At 38.5% G+C, this 21,468-nt stretch overlaps 1 protein-coding gene across 1 annotated transcript in view; it reads left to right on the top strand.

Moving 5' to 3' along the window:
* TMTC2 (transmembrane O-mannosyltransferase targeting cadherins 2) overlaps window positions 1-21,468 on the top strand; it is a 387,068-nt gene that overhangs the window by 309,194 nt on the left and 56,406 nt on the right. Inside the window, exons 10-11 of the mRNA XM_084795967.1 lie at window positions 7,279-7,393; window positions 19,104-19,167. Of these exons, the coding sequence (XP_084652093.1) occupies window positions 7,279-7,393; window positions 19,104-19,167 (179 nt within the window). The remainder of the gene's footprint in view (window positions 1-7,278; window positions 7,394-19,103; window positions 19,168-21,468) is intronic.

Here is a 21,468-nt window from a genome sequence, read left to right as displayed (position 1 = left end):
CTGCACCTCTCTCTTTCCTAATAGAGACATGGTGTGCCCCCCAACCCCCCAAAGACTTACTTGCCTCACTTCCCTCTGCTCACTCATCTTATTACCACTAGATGTCAGCAACATCAGTGAACCTGAATATTTCCACCTGTTCTCCACCCTTTTTTCAATCATCTGAACCTTTAAAATAACGTCCTGAGGTGCACATGGCTGCCTGTGGAATGCTGGCCTTCTTTTGTGCCAATCTGGGTGTTGCAGGTAACACTGTTCTCTTGATGAAATCACCCAATATCATTATTTTTACCCTTTCCTCTTTGTTTACTCTTCTAAGAGGGACAGTTGAACAACAACAAAACCTAAATAAAAAAAACCTAAATAATCACCTCCATACAAAGATTATGCATTGAGCCTTTACTACTTTGCTCATACACTTATTTACATGCTAAACTGTCTTTACATTCTCCTCCCTCCTCTAGTAGATGAGAAATGTTTCAAAATGAAATATTCCTTTTTTTGAACACCCCTCCTCTCGAAGTGTTGGTGTCTCTCTTATTTTTTTAATATATTTTAGTAATTTATTCATATTACATCTCAATTGTTATCCCATCCCTTGTATCCTCCCATTCCTCCCTCCATTATTGCAATCAGCACAATGTAATTTTCTTGGATAAACAAACACACAGGAGAATCCAACTTGTGTTTTTGGATTATTTTCTTCCTATTGCCAGACTATTGAACTGTGTGCAATACAGCACTAAATGTGAGATACACTGCAGAGTTTAAACCATTTTGGATCATTAGTAACCAAGTCTGGTCTACTTTGCTATGTTCTAGAGGAAACTTCAAAGATCAAAAACCAATGACATCCCATTGTCTATGTTTAAGACATAATATCCATAGACCCATCACCATTGATTATATGCTATGCCCTCGTCTGTGGCCATTTACCATAGCCATATCTACAATACTAGCATAGAAGAAGCATTAATCACAAGGGCCTGGCATTAGTTCATTTAGTGATTTCATTGAAAACAAATTTATTTAATTGCATTGGACATATACTTATTTAAATACTCTTCATCTAGGAGATAAGGTGAGCCAAGGGGATATATATGACATAATAGGATTCTTAGTGGAGGAAATGATATAGGAAAGATTTTTGGAGCAGCAAACTGTATTCCAACGGTATGTTAAGTTAATAGTAAGGAAAGAGAGGGTAATAATGATAATAACAAAATGTGTAGGGCAATTTAAGGTTTCTTCAATCAGCTACAAAATGACACAGTTGAACTTCCATTTCATCAGTACTGCTCTGGCTGCTGTTTGAAGAAACCTCTCGATAGTCCTAGCAGAAACATGGGTACCACTTAAGAGGTTAGTGCACTAATTTTGAATGAGATCGAACTTCAATACAGTGTGGTATCAGTAAGAATTAGATGATTCTGAATATATTTCAGAAATCATATGCTATCTTCTACAAATTGGAAATGTGGTGATTTAGTTAAGTAAATAAAAATTTTGATTTCATTCTGAACATCTCTGAGGCTATATTGTTTCCCCCCCAAAAGAATTGTATCATTGTGACACCTAGTACATATTGTTTTTGGCCTTTAGTTTAGTTGAATTGATCTTAAGAGTGAATTTTTCATGGCATCTTAGCAGAAAATGCCAGATCCAATGAATTTATGGAGTCTGTATGTGAAAGTTATGCAAAGCAGCATTTGATCCTGAAACTTACAGCCAGCTTTCATTCTACTGATTTCTACTTCATAGGAGGAGTTTTTTAAATCCAGGAATTAATGAAGAATTGATCTTCATAAGCTTGTCATAGTAAAGCCTTAGTCAAAATCTACCAAGTAATTTAAATGGTTCAGCATGTGAGAGAAGTGTTCAAAGAGGAAAGTGTACAATTCCTACACTAAAAGCACTGAAACTTGGGCACTTGGTGTCTCTTTTTCATCTTTTGTTAGTGGTATTGTGACTTACACTCTGTCTCCAGATCTCTAGAAAATGTTTCTGTTCTTCAGTCCTCTTCTGTTCTCCCACCCCCCTCCCCGAACGCAATGGCTTTTTTTTTGTAATGTCTTGATTTGCTTTTTAAATTCCTTTTGTATCCTCGTCCTTTGATTTGAGACAATGATGTAAAATGAGGATAATTATCCTTGGTAAGACAACTTATAACCCTAGTATATTAAAAAAAAAAAGTGGTAGCAAGAATAAAAAAATACACATATAGGAATAACATGCATTTTCTGAAAGGTGAGAGAGAGGGGGGGAAATGTGTGTGTGTGTGTGTGTGTGTGTGTGTGTGTGTGTCTGTGTGTAAGAGAGAGAGAGATTGAATTACAATTCTATTCACTTATCAAACACAAAGCATGTGCTTTCTATTGTATGTAGATAAGATGATTTATTAGTCTCTGTCCTTGCCTTTGCCCTCATTGAAAGTAAACATAGCTTTATTGACTATGCCACTCATACATACTTACCTTTCAGTCAGCAGCTGTATGTGAGAGCTGGACAATATGTCTCATAATAGACAAATTATTTCCAGGTGTAGGTTATTTTCAGCCTAGCTCAAGCTAACTGCAAGGTAACCCAATGTATATTTGGAGTAAATAGTTTCATGAAAAATAATTTGTTTTACCATAACACAGTGATTCTCAAAGTGTGGACACACCCTAGCAACGTAAGCATCAATTATCAATTACCAACTCAGATCTCAAGCTCTGTCTCAGACCCACACATGTGAAGCTGCCACGGATGGGTGTGGTGATCATTCTGATAAGCACCAGAGAACAGGTGGAAATGTAAGAAAGATGGTGCATGATTAAGAGTGACTAGCCATCTGTGTAATCTTTCTGAGAAAACAGTGGTGAAGAATTGTGTTGTGTGAGGCTACCATTAACATTACAAACAAGTAAATTCTGAACCTCAAAACAATGGTGGTGTTTAAAAGAGAATTTTAAAATACGGAGCAGATACTTTCTGTTACCTTTTGGAGGCAACTTTGAAATGCCGTACATATTCCCAGTATGAGCTAAATTTTGTTGGAATGACTCAAAAATAAAAGAGAATACTAATGTAAAAAAAATTTTTTTCAATCTTTACAGAATTTACCATTTAGATAGACCCACTGAAATGACTACCCTCCTTATTTTGTTCATCTTCTTCAGCAGGCTGGTTCTATCTTATAGTACTCTCTGTTAGAGCTCCAGTAGCCATCTTGGTGGAGTCAAGAGAAGTCCTTCAGGGAAGAACACCTATGTCTCTCCCACTGCTACCTCTCACTCCTGTGGTAGTGATCCAGAGCAGTATTTTGCTAATGTTTCCCTTCCCAGTTGTGCTGAACATTAGAGGGTTGGGATACTCTCCCCTTGTAGATGAAGCAACCATACGGGGACAATTCTGTTGTTCACTCTCATCCCAGCATAATTAATATCAGTCCCTTATACTCTTTGAAATGCTTTGGTTTTTATGATAAAGTAGATTGTAGTAAACAGCTCCTGGCAACACCCAGCCTGCCTCAAAGAAGATGGTGAGCATCAAAGAAACTCCTTATGGAGATGGCTTCAAATGTGGCAAACAAGCCACTAGGAAAAATGTCCTGGTTTCTACCACAGACATCTTGGATGCAGGCCGAGTTGATGGCCAAACTCTGCCAAGACAGAGTAAACAAGTCCTCAATAGTCCCTGCCTCACAAATATGTCTGTCAGATACACTGGGCCAGAAGGCTGAAGTTGATGTTCCACTGTTATAGAGGGTTTTAGGTGGCTGTTCAGGCAGCAAACTGTCATCTTCTCATTTTGGAAGCTGCTAACCTGCACTCCCTGTCTACTCAGGTAATTAAGTTTAGTCCTTCTCAAGCCTCTGATGGGGTTGAAGACCAGTCTTACAATTAAGCTAAATTGTTTAGGGGTTAAGATGTTTTTAGGTCTAGATAGATGTTTTAAGTTGATAATGACAAAATATGATAAATATTGATTTACATTCAGAATTTTAGATGCACCAAGATATTAAAGATGTTTTCTTCAAGGCTGCCAAATACAAATAGCCAAAAGACTATGAATGTAACATTTATACAATTCCTGATTGTTTCCTGGTTCTTCTTGCTGTAGGTAGTTTATTATATATGTATAATAATATAAATCTAAATGTAAAAAATAAAAACAATAAAAGAAAGAAATTCTACCAACTATTGGAAACTTATCAAAGATGGCTTCAATGAGAAAAACATATTTAGGACATAAGAGTGAAATAAATTTAAGTACAATGAGTAAGCAAGACAGAAGTAGAGATTGTTGTGAGATAGCCTTGGCAGTCAAGAGAGCTTAGAGGTGGGATATTGGGGGGGGGGGGGGGGACTGGGAAGAAAGGGTGATTTCAAGCCCTGGATTGCCAGATGGGCAGCTGGAGGATTTGATGCTTCGTTTGGTAGTAGGAGTAAGCATGAAAGCTGACTGTGCAAGTAGCAACTGGTGGTGAAGGATCCCGAATCCATGCCAGGAAATTTCACTATTATGCTGGAAACACATGTCATTTGAGATTGTTTGCATAATTATTTGAAATAGCCTGCTATAACTTTATTTCATTTTTTTTTTCTTTGGTGGTGGTTCCATGTGTTTAAAGTGTTTCCTACCTGTCTTTCCATCAGTTCTGGGAAGTATCCCAAAGAAGCGATCTTTGTGTCACATAACAGATTCATTTCATTTCAGGTATTCAAATTAAGTCGAAAATCCCAATTATTCACATTTAATAATTTATGCTTTTATATTATCAGAATACTAATGGTGGACTTTTGGGATCTGTGGCCTGTGGAGAGAGGAGTGGGCAGTATTATAAAATAATAACTAATATGTTGTGCTACTGTTTTTGAATATTAATATGAGCACATTCTAGCTTAAAAAGGTTCAAGTGGAATTTTTAAACACAAGCATTTATATGGCTAAAATTATGCGTGCATTTTACTTAGTTCTTGTGCTTCATAAACAGTTTACACATCACAAATTGCAAGACAAAAGTAGTTTGAAGCTGAATATTCTTTTTTTTTTTTTTTAAAGACAGAGTTTCTCTGTGGAGCCTTAGCTGTCCTGGACTCACTTCGTAGACCAGGCTGGCCCTAAACTCACAGTGGTCCGCCTGTCTCTGCCTCCAGAGTGCTGGGATTAAAGGCATGCGCCACCACACCTGGCTAACATAACAATAAAATGCGTATTTGAGTTCACACAGTGGTATGTTGTTTTGCTCTTTGGTGGTTGTACATTTACAATGTGTGTCCATGAGGAAGCTTGAAAGGCTTTGTCTACCCATGGTTCATGAGCCCAGCCCTTCTCTTGCTGGGTCCGCTGTGTTTATCAAGTCTGACTGTGATTCCTTCTGTGTCTCTCTTTCCTTTCTCTTTTCCATGAGGGTTAATGTTTTTCCTTTCATCTCTCTCCACTTTAAGAGTAGTGAATTGTAAGAAAGTAACCTTCATTGTTTACTTAATGATTGTGTTTTCCTAACTATTAATACATGGTGCAGTTCAGAGCTGATTGACTGCAAGAGTAAAACTTAGCCATCCTCTGCCTTGCAAATTTGTTACATAAATAATTAAAATACTCGTGCATTTATTTAATTAGATATTGTATTGTGGGCAGACAACAATTAATACTTTGTCTTAATTTGAACACAAACTTAAATATGCATAACTGACTGAAAGCTATTTAGTTTGGGTTCTTTATAAACACACACATGAGGAGGTATCATCTGCAGATTATATAAACTTGTCTTATGCTTTTAAAAGTATGTTCTTTAAATCTCCTCCGCTCTTTATATAGAGTTAGTATATTCAGGAAATTTTTGAGTAATATGTTTTCTATGTATAATTTTTAGAACTGTCTCCTTGTTGTTGTTGTTGTTGTTGTTGTTGTTGTTGCTGTTGTTGTTGCTGTTGAGGTTTATTTTCAGGGAAGAGGTGAGAGAGAGAAGGTGGGAAGGGGGATAGAAACAGCAAGAGAGGTGAAGAGACTTAAGAAAGAGGACCGAGAGGATCAACTGGAACTTTCTCTTTAATGCTTTCCAAGCACAGTCTTGCCCTGTAATCTCAAATTGATCATTCTCCTGCCTCAGCCTCCCAGACACTGGGAAATTCAGATGTCCAACCACTGTAGCCAGCAACTAGACTTACCATTATACAAACTATGTTTTATTTTTAATAGTTGAACTCTAAAATACTTCAACCAAGCAATTATAAATTCTTAGAAATGGTTCCTCTTTTTAAATTTTAGGCCAGGTATTTTAGGTTAAAGGCAGTAATCACAATAAACACTCAGCAGTGGGCTTTTTCGACAGCTACCTCAGCATTTGCACTTTTAAATGTTTTCCTGTTTTTATTTGCAGTTTCTAACTTTCTAATAGTTTCTATAATTGGTATCAAAATTTTGATCTCCAAACAAACAGGAGACTCAAGAAACAAAACAAAACAAAACAAATGGTAACTAGAACAGAAGCTACAGATGTGCAGATGTGAGGATGGCTTGAATATGGCTGTGCTTTGAGTTTAATCTCTCTATAAAAGCATGCTTAAATTAGCATTGCTGTTGGCAAATTCCCACCTTTCAAATTAGTCACTTTTTGTCTCTGTTTACACATAGATAGACTTAAACTTTGACCTATCTTAACTATTATTTTTCCAGCAAAGCAAATTTGTAGGCTATCATCACATAATTCTTGAGTTGCAGTGTTCAAGAATTGTGTGACACTAGCCACAACAATCCTATCCTTGCAACGCTGACCTGAAGTATTCTCACAAATACGACCTTGTTAATATTCAGCCTTCTCTCATTGCTAAGTATCATTCAGAGTAAATTATTTCCTGGTCTTCCTTTCTATATATTTAAATAATTTCAGCAGAAAAAAAAAAGATTATCTCAGAATGGACACACCTGTTTGCCTGTATACATTGAGGAAGGGAATTAGTTTAAAATTCTAACTTGCATTTAGCTCAAAATATTCCCACATACATTAACTCTATAGAGAGAAAAAGCAGAGGAGATTTAAAGAACATACTTTAAAAAGCATAAAACATGTTTATATGACTTGCATTTGTTGTATTTCTTTAAATGTTCATTTTACTTCCTGCTTAGCACTGAGAAATTTGGAATTTTCCTGATACCCCATAATTATGCAAAAGGCATATAAAATATGACTAAATAAAGAGCTTGGCATTGGCTCACTGATTCCATCACACTTGTTTATATTGCAAATAGTTCTTACTTTTTTGAGTGAAACTCACTTACTTTACTTTGCAGGTCAGTTTCTTCTGGAAGAATCTCGCCTCACAGAAGCAGCCGAGATGGCAAAAAAAGCAGCTGAGCTGGACAGCACGGAGTTTGATGTCGTCTTCAATGCTGCCCACATGCTCAGGTCAGTTTTTGTCTCTGGATCTTTTACAAATGATGCCCTGGCTTAAAGAAAGCAATTCATTACATGAATTTCCCTACTGCACCGTCAGTGCCTGCATTTTTAAGAGAATCTTACTGCCTAACAAGCTAAAAATTAATAAGAATTACCTCAATCATTATAATCTCTGTGTCCAATGTGCAGGGACGGTGAGCTCTCCGGGTCCAGCATGTCCTTACCCATCTTTTCCACTTCCCTCCAAAGGTTATTACAAAAGGAGAATTGTAAATGTAATCTTAATAGCTGCCTAATTAAATGTCCCTCAAATACAAACATATCAATGAATCAAATAGGTCCCTGTATTTTGTGTTATTATAGTAAGCATCACTGAATGTGACATGGGGATATCTCTTAATGTGTGTGATAGTGGGAGCCGTTATCTAAGGCAAATAAATATACTTAAGACACAGGAAATCCTCAAAATGGCTCAGTGTTCAACACTATTGATATCTTGAGATGCGCTGTTAGATCATTGAGGCTTGCATTTCAGAAGAGTGGTTTCAAATGCTAATTACAAGCGTTGTGATCCGAGCAGCAAAGACTCGGATTTTTTTAAAAGTCAATTATTTTTATTGTAAATACTAAGATAAAATGGGATCAGTGCCTCCAAAAAGGCTGTTTTAGATAAAAAGGAGGAAACTCATAGAATCAAACAGATTAAAGAATGGTATGTGTCAGTCAGTGTGTGTGCTCTTTTGTCCGTACTCTCCCTGACTTTCTCCCCATTACATCTCCACCAGTGTGCTTCATTGAGTGATGTCCACAAGCAAGGAAATCTATGTGTACTTTCCTCACCTCAGATCATTATATGTACATATACAATGAGGACTGCCCCTCACCTTTAACTTCTTATTAAAAAAAAACTCATAAATTCACATGGAGCCATAAGAATGACCACAAAGAAATATTCTGTAGCATTTATCCAGTTGCTCCAATGGTGATGCCTTCCAAAACTACAGTACCTATTCAGAATCAGAATGTTGACACTGATAAAGTCCTCTAGTCACATTGTACACTTGTACCTCTGTGTGTGTATATATTGTGTGTTTGTGTGTGTGGGGGTGGGTGGGTGGGTGTGTTTCTGTCAGTTTGTCATGTGTTGGTTTGTGTGCCCATCATCAACATATTCACTCATGTGGTACATTTGTAACTGATCGATCCCCAAGAAACCAATACGTTAAAATGAATATTTTAGATAACTTCAGCTATCAATTAAGATGATGATTATGTCATTATTAAAACTATATCTTAGTGTCTTCTTCCTTGCATGTTTAATAGTGTTTACGTACCTTGGTTCAACTGGTATGTGGACATGATTGGATTTCTGTTATATAAACTCTCTCTGCATTAATGTTAGCAATTCTAATGTCCTTCTTATTTGGTGAACCAAAGAAATGTGACACCTAAGTCTGGGGGATGTGGCTCAGTTTTCAGTATGCTTGTCTAGCTTGTACAAAGACCTTGGTTCAATACCCAGTGCCTAATAAAAGCAAGGTAAATTGGTGACTGACTATAATTTCGGCATTCTGGCAGTGGAGACAGGAGGATCAAAAGTTGAATGTTGTCCTTACCCTCATTTAAAGTTCACGGCCATCTTAGGGCCTCTTCCAAAGAGTAACAGTGAAAAAATGACATGTATAGATAGGAACCAAGAGTTAATTAGTTGTCAGTATATTTCCAAAATAGACTGTTACCCAGTGTAAGTATCTTCAGTATAAGGATGACGGATGACTTTTTGTTTTTACGACATCTTAATTTGAGGGTAAAAGGAAGTGCGGATACAGTGAAGAACGTTTTGTGTTCTCCCTGGGTGAAATGCTGGGACCTTGGTTACAATAAGCAATTGTGAGGTTGGGAGAGTGAGTATATTTCTACAAGCTAATTCATCTTACCATAAATGCTTTCATTGGCAAGACATTTTGCTACATAGAAAATCACTGTCAGGAACTGAGGGTCTATCAGCAGGAACACACGTGCACAAAGACACATACTTACACACACACACACACACACACACACACACACACACACACACACATCCCCTACACTTGTAGGTTTTTCTTTGTTATATTAATGCTAGAACCAGTGAAACGTTTTCCTTACACATCACCACTGTGGAAACTTTTAAGTTTGTCATTAGAGTCTTCTCTGGAGGATTCTGCAGTCTGTACTCCTCATTAAGTTACAGTCACTCAACACCTTGAACTGGCTACAAGTGCAACTATAGCAGCCTAATCGTAACTACTCAATTGGCAGCAATATCCAAGAATATTTGATGTAGCTTTCTGCTTCTCAACTTGATGAAATGCAAGTATTTGTCTTGTGCTGTCTGTAGTATTATTTAGGATTCTCTATAGGAACAGAACTTCCACACATACATATACACATGCACACACACACACACACACACACACACACACACACACACACACACGCAAGCATACATAAATCCATGCATGGGAGACTTATTAGAATAGCTTACAGACCGTGGTCCACCTAGTCTAGCCAAAGGAAAATCACAAGAATCTAATAGTCTTTCAATACACGAGACTGGATGTCTCAGCTGGCCTTAAGTACACATCAAAATCTCAAAGAAGTAGGCTCTAATGCTGTGAAGGAATGGAATTGCTAGTCTCCATAGCAATCAGGCAAAGAGCAGGAGCTTCCTTCTTCCATACCTTTATATAGTCTGTCAGCCGAAGGTGTGGCCTAGATTAATGGTGGATCTTCCCACCTCAAAAGATCTGAATTAAAGTGGATTTTCCAAGTCAAATGATTTAATTCAGAAATAATCCCTTGTGGGTGTTCCCAGCCTCTTGGGTTTTAGTTAATTCCAGATGGAGTAAAGTTGACAACCAAGATAGCCATCACAAGTGCTTCCTGTACAAACTCATTTCAAATCTCGTTTTCAGTATCCAAGACTATTCAGGGATTTGTTGAAAGCACTCAGAAATGGTTTTGGTTTCCCCTTGAATACAATTTTTGTAAATAAATAAATAATAAACAACCAAAAAAACTGTCATAAGCTGTCAATATTGTGGTTAATGTAATTTTATATATGAAGTGTTCTAAGGGAGTTCCAAGTTCTAAGCTGATATTGGTATCAGACCTTTTGTCAGGAGCTTTGTGTTCGGTGACCACTACTCTTATGTGCCAGAAATAATACCTGATGACCCTGTCTGCCCCTAGGCTCAGAAAATTTTACCATGCAGGGCCAGTGCCACCACCACTCAGAACAGGAAGGTCATTCTCTAGGGGCATAGCTGCCTCCTATTGTGCTGAGTTTAGAATGCATTTTCTTGAGGCTGCATCTCATTGGTGAAACCTGAGTCCTGTGCTGGAAGAACGGTAGAGGATGAAAGCATGTGGGGCTCCTCCTTTGCTTGAGAATGCCAAATCCACATGGTGGCTAATTACCAAGTACATTTACAAGGATGGCGATCGCAAATGCAAAGTCTCAGCGCACATTGACAATACACGGTGACACTTTTAGGACTTCAAATAAAACTTTAAAAAAAAAACCTACTAGATGCTTCCAGATGAGACCTTTTCTTTTTGTTTTTAAGGCAGATTGATTATCATCAAAGGAAAATATCAAAGGGACTTCAGATGTTTGAACTCGGTGCACTCAAGTCTACATAGTTGTGAGAGGGAACAGTTGAATCAACTATTCTGTTAAAAGCATTCTGCAGGAAAGGATATATCCAGTTTCCCCGACAGAACTGGAAGTTGGATTGAGAGTATGAATTTATCTGGTATCCGAGAAGAAGTCGGGAGGGAAGAAAAACACATTTTACCTGGTTTCATAGGCTTTGGTATGAGAATTTTGCTGTTCTTCCCTTTACCGAACTTACTCGGTGAGGGATAAAAGCCGCGTTTCTTCTGATGTCTTCCGCCTCCTTGGCACTGTGTTTTGAATGCATACCCGACACTCCTCTCCTATTTCTGCCTACACATCTGCGAAGGGTGCATTGATATTCTCACTTTATAGCTGCAGATCCTGAGGGTCCCATCATTGCTTCTCAGAGTTGGCAAAGATAGATTCTGAACGCAGTGTCTCCTGGCTACATATAAATGTCTTTTGCATTATCGCAGGCTCCCTTCATCTCTATAGCAATGTGACGCCTCAGAAACTATGACTCTTAGTAAAGGAGTAAGACTTATAGAAGGTGACAGGCTGTCACATATGTAAATCATAAATGATAAGGGCTCTCTGGGGTCTTAAAGTGAATTCTTTATGGTCAATCTTAGTAGGTTTGTGGTTTCATTAGAGAGATTACTCCAACCTTGTATCATAGGGATGCAAAACTTATAGAAACATCATCATGGACTATGTCTGATTTCAGTCACACAACTTGGATAAATGTGTTGTTGTTTCCAGGCATAAAGGTACACACTATCACTGCTTCCCAGTGCAGAGAGAAATGCCCAACTGTGCCATGCCACCTGGTTCTGATTGCTTTCCTAATTTCTAGGACAAAATGAGCAAGAATCATTATATTGTAGTTTCCCCACTCAAGCAGCACAGTATTAAATGGTTATATGCTGTACAAACACAGAATTTCAAAGTAATAACTTCTTTATTAGTTCTAGTGGAGGTGACACAAAATTTAAATTCTTGAATGAAAAAGAAGCAGAATCAGTGCATCCTCCCCCCACCCGTGTGTATGTGTGTGTGTGTGTGTGTGTGTGTGTGTGTGTGTGTGCATATGTGTGTGCATGTGCGCACACACGCACCCATGCATGCACGTACATGCAGGAACACATACATACATGTCTGAGGTAAATGCAAACTTAACCTTTGGTTTTGCATCTGTGAACTCTACTAACTTCAGACAGAAAATATGAGAGGGACCATATGTTTTGTATGTATACTAGCTTGTTTGGAAAATAATGACCAAAAGATGCAGCAAAGTGCCTCTTGATTGCATTTATAGTATATTAGGTATTAAAGCTGATGTAGGGCTCATGGAACATATGTGGAAGATCTGAGTAGGTTCTGTGTATATTAAAAGATTAAACATCTAGAGATTTTGGCATCTGAAGGGGACTAGAGACTTCTGTAATCAACCCTCAAGACAGATAAAGCTTCAAGGCTGGATAATTTCTGTCATTTCTACTTTAAACTTTTTTGAGGGGCAAAAAACAATGGAAGGTCCATGGCTTTGTCAAATTATAGAATCATCAATTTTTTTTCTAGGTAGATCCTCTAGTAGCTGCGTGCATGAATTCACGGATAGCCTCCAATTCTCTAAGCAGCAGAAATTAACTTTGAACCCCGGACCCTATTGCATGTCCCTCCATAGGCTGAAGCAGGCATGTGCCACTGTACCATTTTTTTTTCCCAATAGAATCCTCCTTAGCCCACATTATTATGAGTTGTAAGATGGTTAAAGTACAATGGCTTGTTAATATTAGTGAGTGAAGAAATCACCCAAAGACCCTGAGAAAGCACGTGTTCTGACCTTGTGGTTTTGGCTGGTACCTGAGTGTTTGTACTTCTCGGATGTCCCAGATGATGCTTACACTGTTGGTTCATCTATCAATACAGGCAGTTTGTCATCCTTTTTATCCCTTCATTCTCCCAGTACCTTCTCTCTTGCCTGAAATCCACCTAGAACATAAGTGGTAATTTACCGTGTCTGAATGTAATGCTTCACATTAACATTCACTCCTTCCCTCTTAATTTTTCAACATAAAACATCATTTAGTCTTGCTATATACAGGCTTGACTCTGTCTCTAGCTGCCCCTGAAAGGTTTGCGACCAGGAAAAAAAAAATGAGCTCAAACATTTATGGGACATGATAACATGTGTGACCCACAGGGATTATTTCTAAAATTACACCCTTAGGGCTGGCTGGATGACTCAGCAGGCAGAGGCCCTGGAAGTTTTAGAGTTTGATGCCTGAGACCCACATTAACAAGAGAGAATTGGCTCCCTCAGTTGTCTTCTCTCTCTCTCTCTCTCTCTCTCTCTCTCTCTCTCACACACACACACACACACACACACACACACACACACACACGCAAAACAATTAAAATTGCATCTTTTTTTTTTTTTTTTTTTTTTTTGGTTTTTCGAGACAGGATTTCTCTGTGTAGCCTTGGCTGTCCTGGACTCATTTTGTAGACCAGGCTGGCCTCGAACTCACAGTGATTCACCTGCCTCTGCCTCCCGAGTGCTGGGATTAAAGGCATGCGCCACCATGTAAAGTACATATTGTCTCTTTTCATCACACATTTCTTTTTCACTGCTCCCTTCTTTGAAATGGAGACAAAGACTTATAGGCCTTATAACTATTTTTTTTTAAATAGCAAATTCTTTTTTTTCTTTTTTTTCCTCCTTTATTAATTTATTCTTGTTACATCTCAATGGTTATCCCATCCCTTGTATCCTCCCATTCTTCCCTCCCTCCCAATTTCCCCTTATTCCCCTCCCCTATGACTGTTCCTGAGGGGGATTACCTCCCCCTCTATATGATCATAGGGTATCAAGTCTCTTCTTGGTAACCTGCTGTCCTTCCTCTGATTGTAGACACAGACTAGTAACTTATAACTATTTTTAATGTCTTCACAGAGATTTCCTCTAAGGAGTTTATAAACAGTTTATTTCAGATGTTTCATTGCATGGATAATTCTTTCCCATGCACTGGTTTGCTATTTTAATATGTTCCATACATCATGTAGAAGAAATAATGAATGAAAATGACCATAAGCAGATAAGAAAAGTATGTATTTTCATCTATTTTAAAAAACAGGTGTATACTAATAGACTATGTGACTCAACACTTGTACTCCCTGCCTAACGATTTCCCTTTGGAGGGGTCTGACAGTATTTAGCAGAATCCCCAAAGCACAGAACAGAATACTGCTTATTTCTTTACTTTTCAGATGCTTATTAATGATTTAGTCATGTTTGCAATTAAGACTTGATAAGTATTCCAAGGATGTCCCTTTCAGATGGGGAGTATAAAATATAACCAACACAATAAAATGAACTTTGAATACTTCCTCGTGAGTTTTCTCTCTTGTCCAGAGAATAAATCAGGAATATAAATGACCATTTTGTGCCTAGAAATGACATATTCCTTCCCCTGGTTTTCCATGGGCTGTCATAAATACTTTCTGATTAGTAATAAAAAAAAGACTTTTTAATAATAGAAACAAAGTTTTACAGTGGAAATTAATTTTATATGTATATGGCATATATAATAAATTCTGTTTTTTTCATTTCCCTTAGAATGTTATCAGTTGTAATTCTAGCTTAAATTAACTCTTCGGAATATTTCCTTTGAGCATTAAACCACTGTATTAGTTACTTTATTTATGGCTGTGATAAAATGCCTGACGAAATGCGACTCAAAGGAGGCGAGGTTTACTTTGGCTTGCAGCTTGAGGTGTTACCATCCATCATGGTGGGAAGGCATGGGCTGGTGGGAGTTGGTGGTGATGGTCACAGTGCCTCTGTGGTGTGGAAGCAGAGAACTGGCTAGAAGTTCTTCAGTAATAAAGAAGTTCAAGGTCCTTGCCAGGACTCAGGACCTCCAGCAAAGTCCCGTCTTCTCAAGTCCCTCACCGTTCAGTACCGAGGAAGAACCAAGTATTCACACGCCTGCGCCTACGGGAAAGCAGTTCACATTTGCACACAGTTGAAGAACACACATTGAAGAAGCGAATGACTTAAAAACTCATAATCATTTTTAAATTCAGGTGCTTGATATCGTAGGAAGATTTGTTTTTTCCTACTGGAGATCTCCGTTTGTCTTTTGATTAGTATCTGCCTTAGGAATTGGAGGTCGTAAAGAGATGTTAGGAGCGGCCATATTTTCAATACTTGATATCTCCTGTTTGATCTTACTTCAAGGCAACCTACTTTGTGGTAGTATCAGGTTACCCTAATTTCCTACCTCCGTGCCTTTTATATTCGCCTGGAGAAAACCCTTCCAGGGCATGACCTAAAGAATTCTGGTTCAAATTTCCAAGTGAATCTGAACCAAAGCAAATCTGTAATTTGGTGGAGGGCACCTTCATTAAATACCCTAGTGAGGGAAGTTTTACTATTTCATACCAGACTTGAGTACTTTTCTTGACATGCTGAGGTTGAACTTTGATATTTATGAGAATATAAACTTGCAGTGACACAATGTAACATGCCACAAGTCTAGCAGGCCCTTGGCTCAGGGTTTGGCGTTATATTTTGGGTTTTTCTTTCTCCTTGACTTTCTTTATAATGTCCATTAAAAATAGCAGTGTTTCTGATTTTTTTTTCCTCCTTCAAACATTAGCAAGATATGCCTGATTCTCCAGAGAGATGTTATCTTTAGTTATTCCTATAATTTATATGTCTGCATGGGGTATGTCTTTATGCTTTTTATTTGTCTTGCCTAAAGTGCAAATTCAATTTACTAAGTAAGGCTGACTCGCCTCCTCCTTTAAAACTGAGGTTCTCTAATTGAGAGACTTGACTCACACATTGCGTTTGTTTCCACTTTCTCTGTCTGCTTCTTGCTGCCCAAGCTTATTAACATTAAAGTGGATACACTTTCTCCCTCCCCCCCTTTTTTTTTTAACCATGTATGCATGCATGTTGTATGTGTGGGGGCACATGTGTGTATGCAGGTGCACTTGTGTTCATATATGTATGAAGGCCAGAGGCTAAAGTAGGGTGTCTTCCTCAATTGATTCCTCCATATTGAAGCAAAGTATGTCATCTGAACCCAGAGCTCACTAATTTGACCAGTGCAGTTAGCCAGCCCTTTTCTGGGGGATCTCCCCCATCTTCTCCTTCCCCTGGATGAGAGATTACAAGCAGGCTGCCATGCCCACATGGCATCTGTGTAGGTTCTGGGAATCCACACTCATGTCTTCATTTCTTATACAGGAACCCTTTTACCTAATGAGCATTTCTCCTCAGAACACTACTCCCCCTTTAAAGCACACCCCAGAGCCATTTAGTGTTGTTGTCATATCATAGTTAATGCTGTAGATGTCATCTGAAATTCAACTTGGCATTTTCCCATAGCTTTTATGCTGTGGTCCTCTCATATATATTTACCAGACAGACATTCACTTATAAGATCTTATATCTTGTTATCTGCCATCTGAGAAGGTCATTTGAATCTGCATGATTAAGAAAATAAAGTAAAATTAATTAATAAATAAATGGCAAAATAAAGAAAAAAAGAATATTACATTATGCTTTGACTGCTAGATGACATTTTGAGTCATCTACTGACAAGTTGGCTGAACTTAGTCTTTAGTGATGGGCAGCACATAAGTTTCTCTCCTAGATTCAGTCTGAATTCTATTTTTGTAAGACAGCTGCACCATTCATGGGCTTGACCACAAGCAAGAAAACTGTCTCTGATTATAGAGGAGACTAAGGAATCCACTACTGGGACTAGACAGAGTTTCTGCTTAGCTTGGGGAAGGCACCCAACCCCACCCCCATGGACTGGAGGGTCTAAATTAGCACAGTATTATATAAACCCAATGGCTAAGAACTGTATAAACTATTGCAGTATTATCACTGTCTGCAGGAAAAGTCTGGCCTGCACGTAGCCTTATTTGTTGCACCATTAGAAGTGAACTCTGGCTATCCTTTCATCTTTCATTTTTTTTTCTTTATTTTCATTTTTCACCTCTTTTTCCTAAATTAAAATGTCAAGAAGAAGTATCCAGTTACGTGAGATTAGGTCACATGCCCACAGTGTTTACTAATTAGCAAGATGAGAAATATTTTGAGATGTGCATAGTGCGTGCGTGCGTGTGTGTGTGTGTGTGTGTGTGTGTGTGTGTGTGTGTGTGTGTTTATGTGCAAAAGCCTGAGGAAGACATCTTTTGTCTTCCTCAATCACTTTCCACCTTAGTGTTTGCTATAGGGCCTCTTACCAAACCCAGAGCTCACCTCTTGGCTACACTGGCAGGCCAGCAAACACCCAGGATGCTCCTGGGGGTGCATCCCAAACAAGTAATGCCAAACCATGTGAGTATGGGGGTGCTAGATACATGAATGTGGGTCCTCATGCTCTAACAGCAAGCTCCTTACTCATTGTGCCATCTCCAAACCCATTTTATTTGTCTCTAAAAATTTTTTTAATTTTTAGTCAAAGATAGATCATCCTATTTTCTCTATATTCATTTCCTGCCCTACCATCCTCATCCCCCCTCTCTCTCTGTCTCTCTGTCTGTCTCTGTCTGTCTGTCTGTCAGTCTCTCGCTCTCTCTCTCTCTCTCTCTCTCTCTCTCTCTCTCTCTCTCTCGTGTGTGTGTGTGTGTGTGTGTGTGTGTGTGTGTGTGTGTACATATGTGTGTGTATATGTGTGTGTGGTGTGTTTGTGCATGCGTGTGAGAGAGAGTAAAATGAATAAATAATTTTTAAATTTTGCCAATATTTACTATGTTTATCTTTAAAATGAAGAGTTGGTGGTCTTGACTGTTTATTGCTTTTGCAAAGGACCCAAGTTAAGGGCCTAACACCAATGTTCACAGCTCATAACTATCTTAACTCCAGTCCTAAGGGATCCTGCACCCTCTTCTGGCCTCTAGAGAACCTGCATGCACATGGCACACATAAACTCATGCGGATACACATGAATGCATGTCAATATATTTTTAAAATCATAGCTAAATATTTTGACAATTGATTTAAAAAAAATTTTTTTTTCTAGATTATCACTTTGAAACTGGGGAATCTAAATGTATTATTTGGGTTACCGTGAAAAGAAAAATACCTATGGCAAATGTCATTTAGCGATTAGCAATACCTACCCAATGGTATTATGCCTCATATTTTCATTGTCGTAGCAAGTTCATTTCAAGTTTTCTTTATGGGAACTTACTATTTAGTCAGTATGATTATAATGGTTTTAAGTTAGTGTTCTGGGAACAACTGCATGCTGTATTGGCAAAAGCAAGCAAGTAAGCTTCCTTGAGACAGCCTACTTGTTTTTACAGGGCTGATAGATAGGTCCATCCCTGGTTTAGGCAAAGCCCCAGGGACTTTGCCTCAAGACTGCTTATTGTTATTATGTTGCTTGTCCATGCTTGTCTCATACACTTGACATGGAAGAGAGACTCCCTCACTGCCCACTGCTCCATAAGAGCTACTCTCCCTCTCTCTGTTGGGCAGATTTCCTGCAGACTCTTATGAAGATGGTTTTCTAATTCCTGAACTGATTTCAAGTAACTTCTACCCTCCGGCAAATTAGCTAAAAGCTCCGTGAAGCACTTGATTTACACCAAGAAGGGAAACAAGACTGAAACAAATTAATAGTCAAGGAAGTACATTCATTCTAGGTTTAGTCCAGGGATAAGGCCCAGGTGTATACCACAATAAGAAAGACTATATGAATATAAAAACAAAGAATAAATGGTTAGTTATATGAGACAAGATAGTCACCTATTTCATAGAAAGACACTGACATAAAAAAAAAACTTCTTGCTTTGAATACATAATGTGCATTTGAAATAAAAAAAGATAAAACTTCTGCTTTGAGCTCATGATGAGCATATAGATAAACCCACTGCTTGTAATGAGCGAAAGTATCTAGTTAGATATAGTTCTAATGAAATAAACTCAGTTTTTCTTTTACATTAGTGTCATTTCTTTACATAATGCTTCAACTTGACAATACATGATATAATTTTTTTTTATTTATTTATTTTTGACAGACAAGCTAGCCTCAATGAAGCAGCTGAGACGTATTATGATCTGGCAGCAAGACTGAGACCAAACGTGAGTAATTCTGCAGTCAGCACCAATATTGAACGCGTGGTCCTAGGGCATGCAGTGATGGCTACTCATTGGCAATGCCTTGTTTCGTCTTTTCTTCCCTGATCTCTCCGTTTGAATGCCTACTGTGCACATCCTCCATTCACAATACCACCCACATAGTTCAACTTTCTTTGTCTTCTCCATAAATTCTCATTCTCCTTCATAAGCCATCATTAACTTTTATTATCCCAATATATGTTTATCATTGCTAAATAACGTTTTATTTGGGTGAATCGTCACATTCTGTGAAAGCTTTTTTTGTTTTTCTAGTGAAAATACTCACTGTGTGTCTTTTCACCACATTTAAACCTTCAGCTGTGTACCCACTACATATTCTAAAATCCTCATTTTTTAAAATAACTCAGCTTTACAAATTTATTGATAATGTTTTCATCAGAAATGTTCCCTGGGTAGTCTCACTTTCAGAAAGTATGGTGGATATAAATTGGATTGTTACTGTTGGAATAGAATTGCTATTTATAAGAGGCCAAGAGCTGCTTTAATAGCAGCCTGACAAGCAGGGTTTTGTTTTGTTTTGTTTTTCACAGCACCAAATTTCTGTACTGAACATTTATTCTCATACACACTCTGCACCACTGGACAAGAGCGGAACCTTCTCCCCTGCTCTCCAAATGTAGACTGCACATTTGAGAATTTGCACTTTTCAGATAATAATGAAAATACATGGCTGCAACACAAATGATGGGATCAGTCTCGTTTGCCCAATAGATGGGACACTCTAAACAAATATGTACACAGGGGGCGCTCTGAGAAGGAGCCAGAGAGTCCAGGCCATGGCTTGTATTAGGGAAACAATATAACCAACTAACTGATACAGTGTTATGATTCCTGCAGAGGTTTAGTCTTGTGAGAGTGGAGACCTATGAGAATTTACTGTATATGGGTTTTTTTTTCCCCTTTGTTTTCCCTGTAAGATTTAACCACGAGGTGCTTAACTGTGACTATAAATCTCAAGTGTCACTTGTTGTAATATATTATAATATAAACACAGTAAAATATGTTGAGCCCTCACCACAAAAGACAGATTAGCACAGCGAAAGCATACACGTTTACTTGTGATTTTTATGACAAAGGAATCTTCAGAAATGAAGATCCCAAAAAAGGAGAGGAAAGGTTTTTTTGTTTTTTGTTTTCTTAACGGCCATTGATGTTCAAATGCATGTGGATGGCTGAGGGGCACAGCGCAGTAGGAACAGATGAAGGAGATTCCGAAGTTACCGATGGGAGGACCGGCCACGGGCACAGACGTTATGAAGGGAGGGCACTGCAGAGGGGCCCATTACTCAGATTCTCCTGTGTCCCATGACCAGAGATAAAGATACAAATGACTGCCTCAGTACCACCGTGAGAGAGAACATGGGAAGAGGTCACGGGACCACCCTGCTTCTGTCCTGTCTCTATCCCTTTATCTCCACATACTCAGTTTTCCAACGTGCCGTGACCTACAACAGCGGCTCGGAACCACTTCACACAGTTTTGAGCTAACAGGGCTGACGACAAGAGCAAGGACAGCTGTAGTTCCTACTCTATGCCTCTGTGCCACTCACTTCGCCAGATACTTCGGGAAAATATGTTTATTGCAATTCGCAGCTGCTTTTGCGACCTCTTCGGTGGTGACGGATGGAGACGTTAATGCTTCACTTAGCAGCACAAAGTTATGGAATCACTCTGTCATTTAGCCTACCATCTGCAGGGTGTCGTGGGGGCGGGGAAGAAAGCTTAACAAAGTTTCCCCCCCCTTCCCTGGGGGGGGGGCAGGGGGGGGGACATAGTACCACAAAGGGCGTACACATCATCTATCTGGCAAGCCAGCATAATAGTCAATTTGTTTGTTCATTTTGTACGTTTACTGAATATCAGGTACTATTCTAGGCACTGGAGACAAAGCCTCCCTGTTAGGGCTGAAGACAGGGAAGAAGCAAGGAAGCTAGGTGATGTTGGGAGGAAAATGAGGCAGCATGGAGGGTCAGAAATACATGGGGAACAAACTTTGTAAATACTTTTTTTTTTTTTTGGCACTTTTGTGTAGTTTTTAAAACGTAGGAGTTTAAAAAAAAATCGTGCGAGAGAAGTTTTACTCAAGCAACAGAGGGATTTGTTTTCCCTTTACATTGATGTTGAACAATATACGATGTTCTAAACTACATGATAATTAAGATGAGCTTTTATTCATTGACAATCAGTCCCTCCAAATGTCACTTTTAATTCTGCTGTGTGATTAAACGATAGTCTTTAATCACA

This window comes from Acomys minous (assembly GCF_964271855.1).
Source record: "Acomys minous genome assembly, chromosome: 9".
NCBI lineage: Eukaryota > Metazoa > Chordata > Mammalia > Rodentia > Muridae > Acomys > Acomys minous.
Note: the sequence above shows the minus strand (reverse complement) of the source record. Positions and strands in the feature narration are given on the sequence as shown.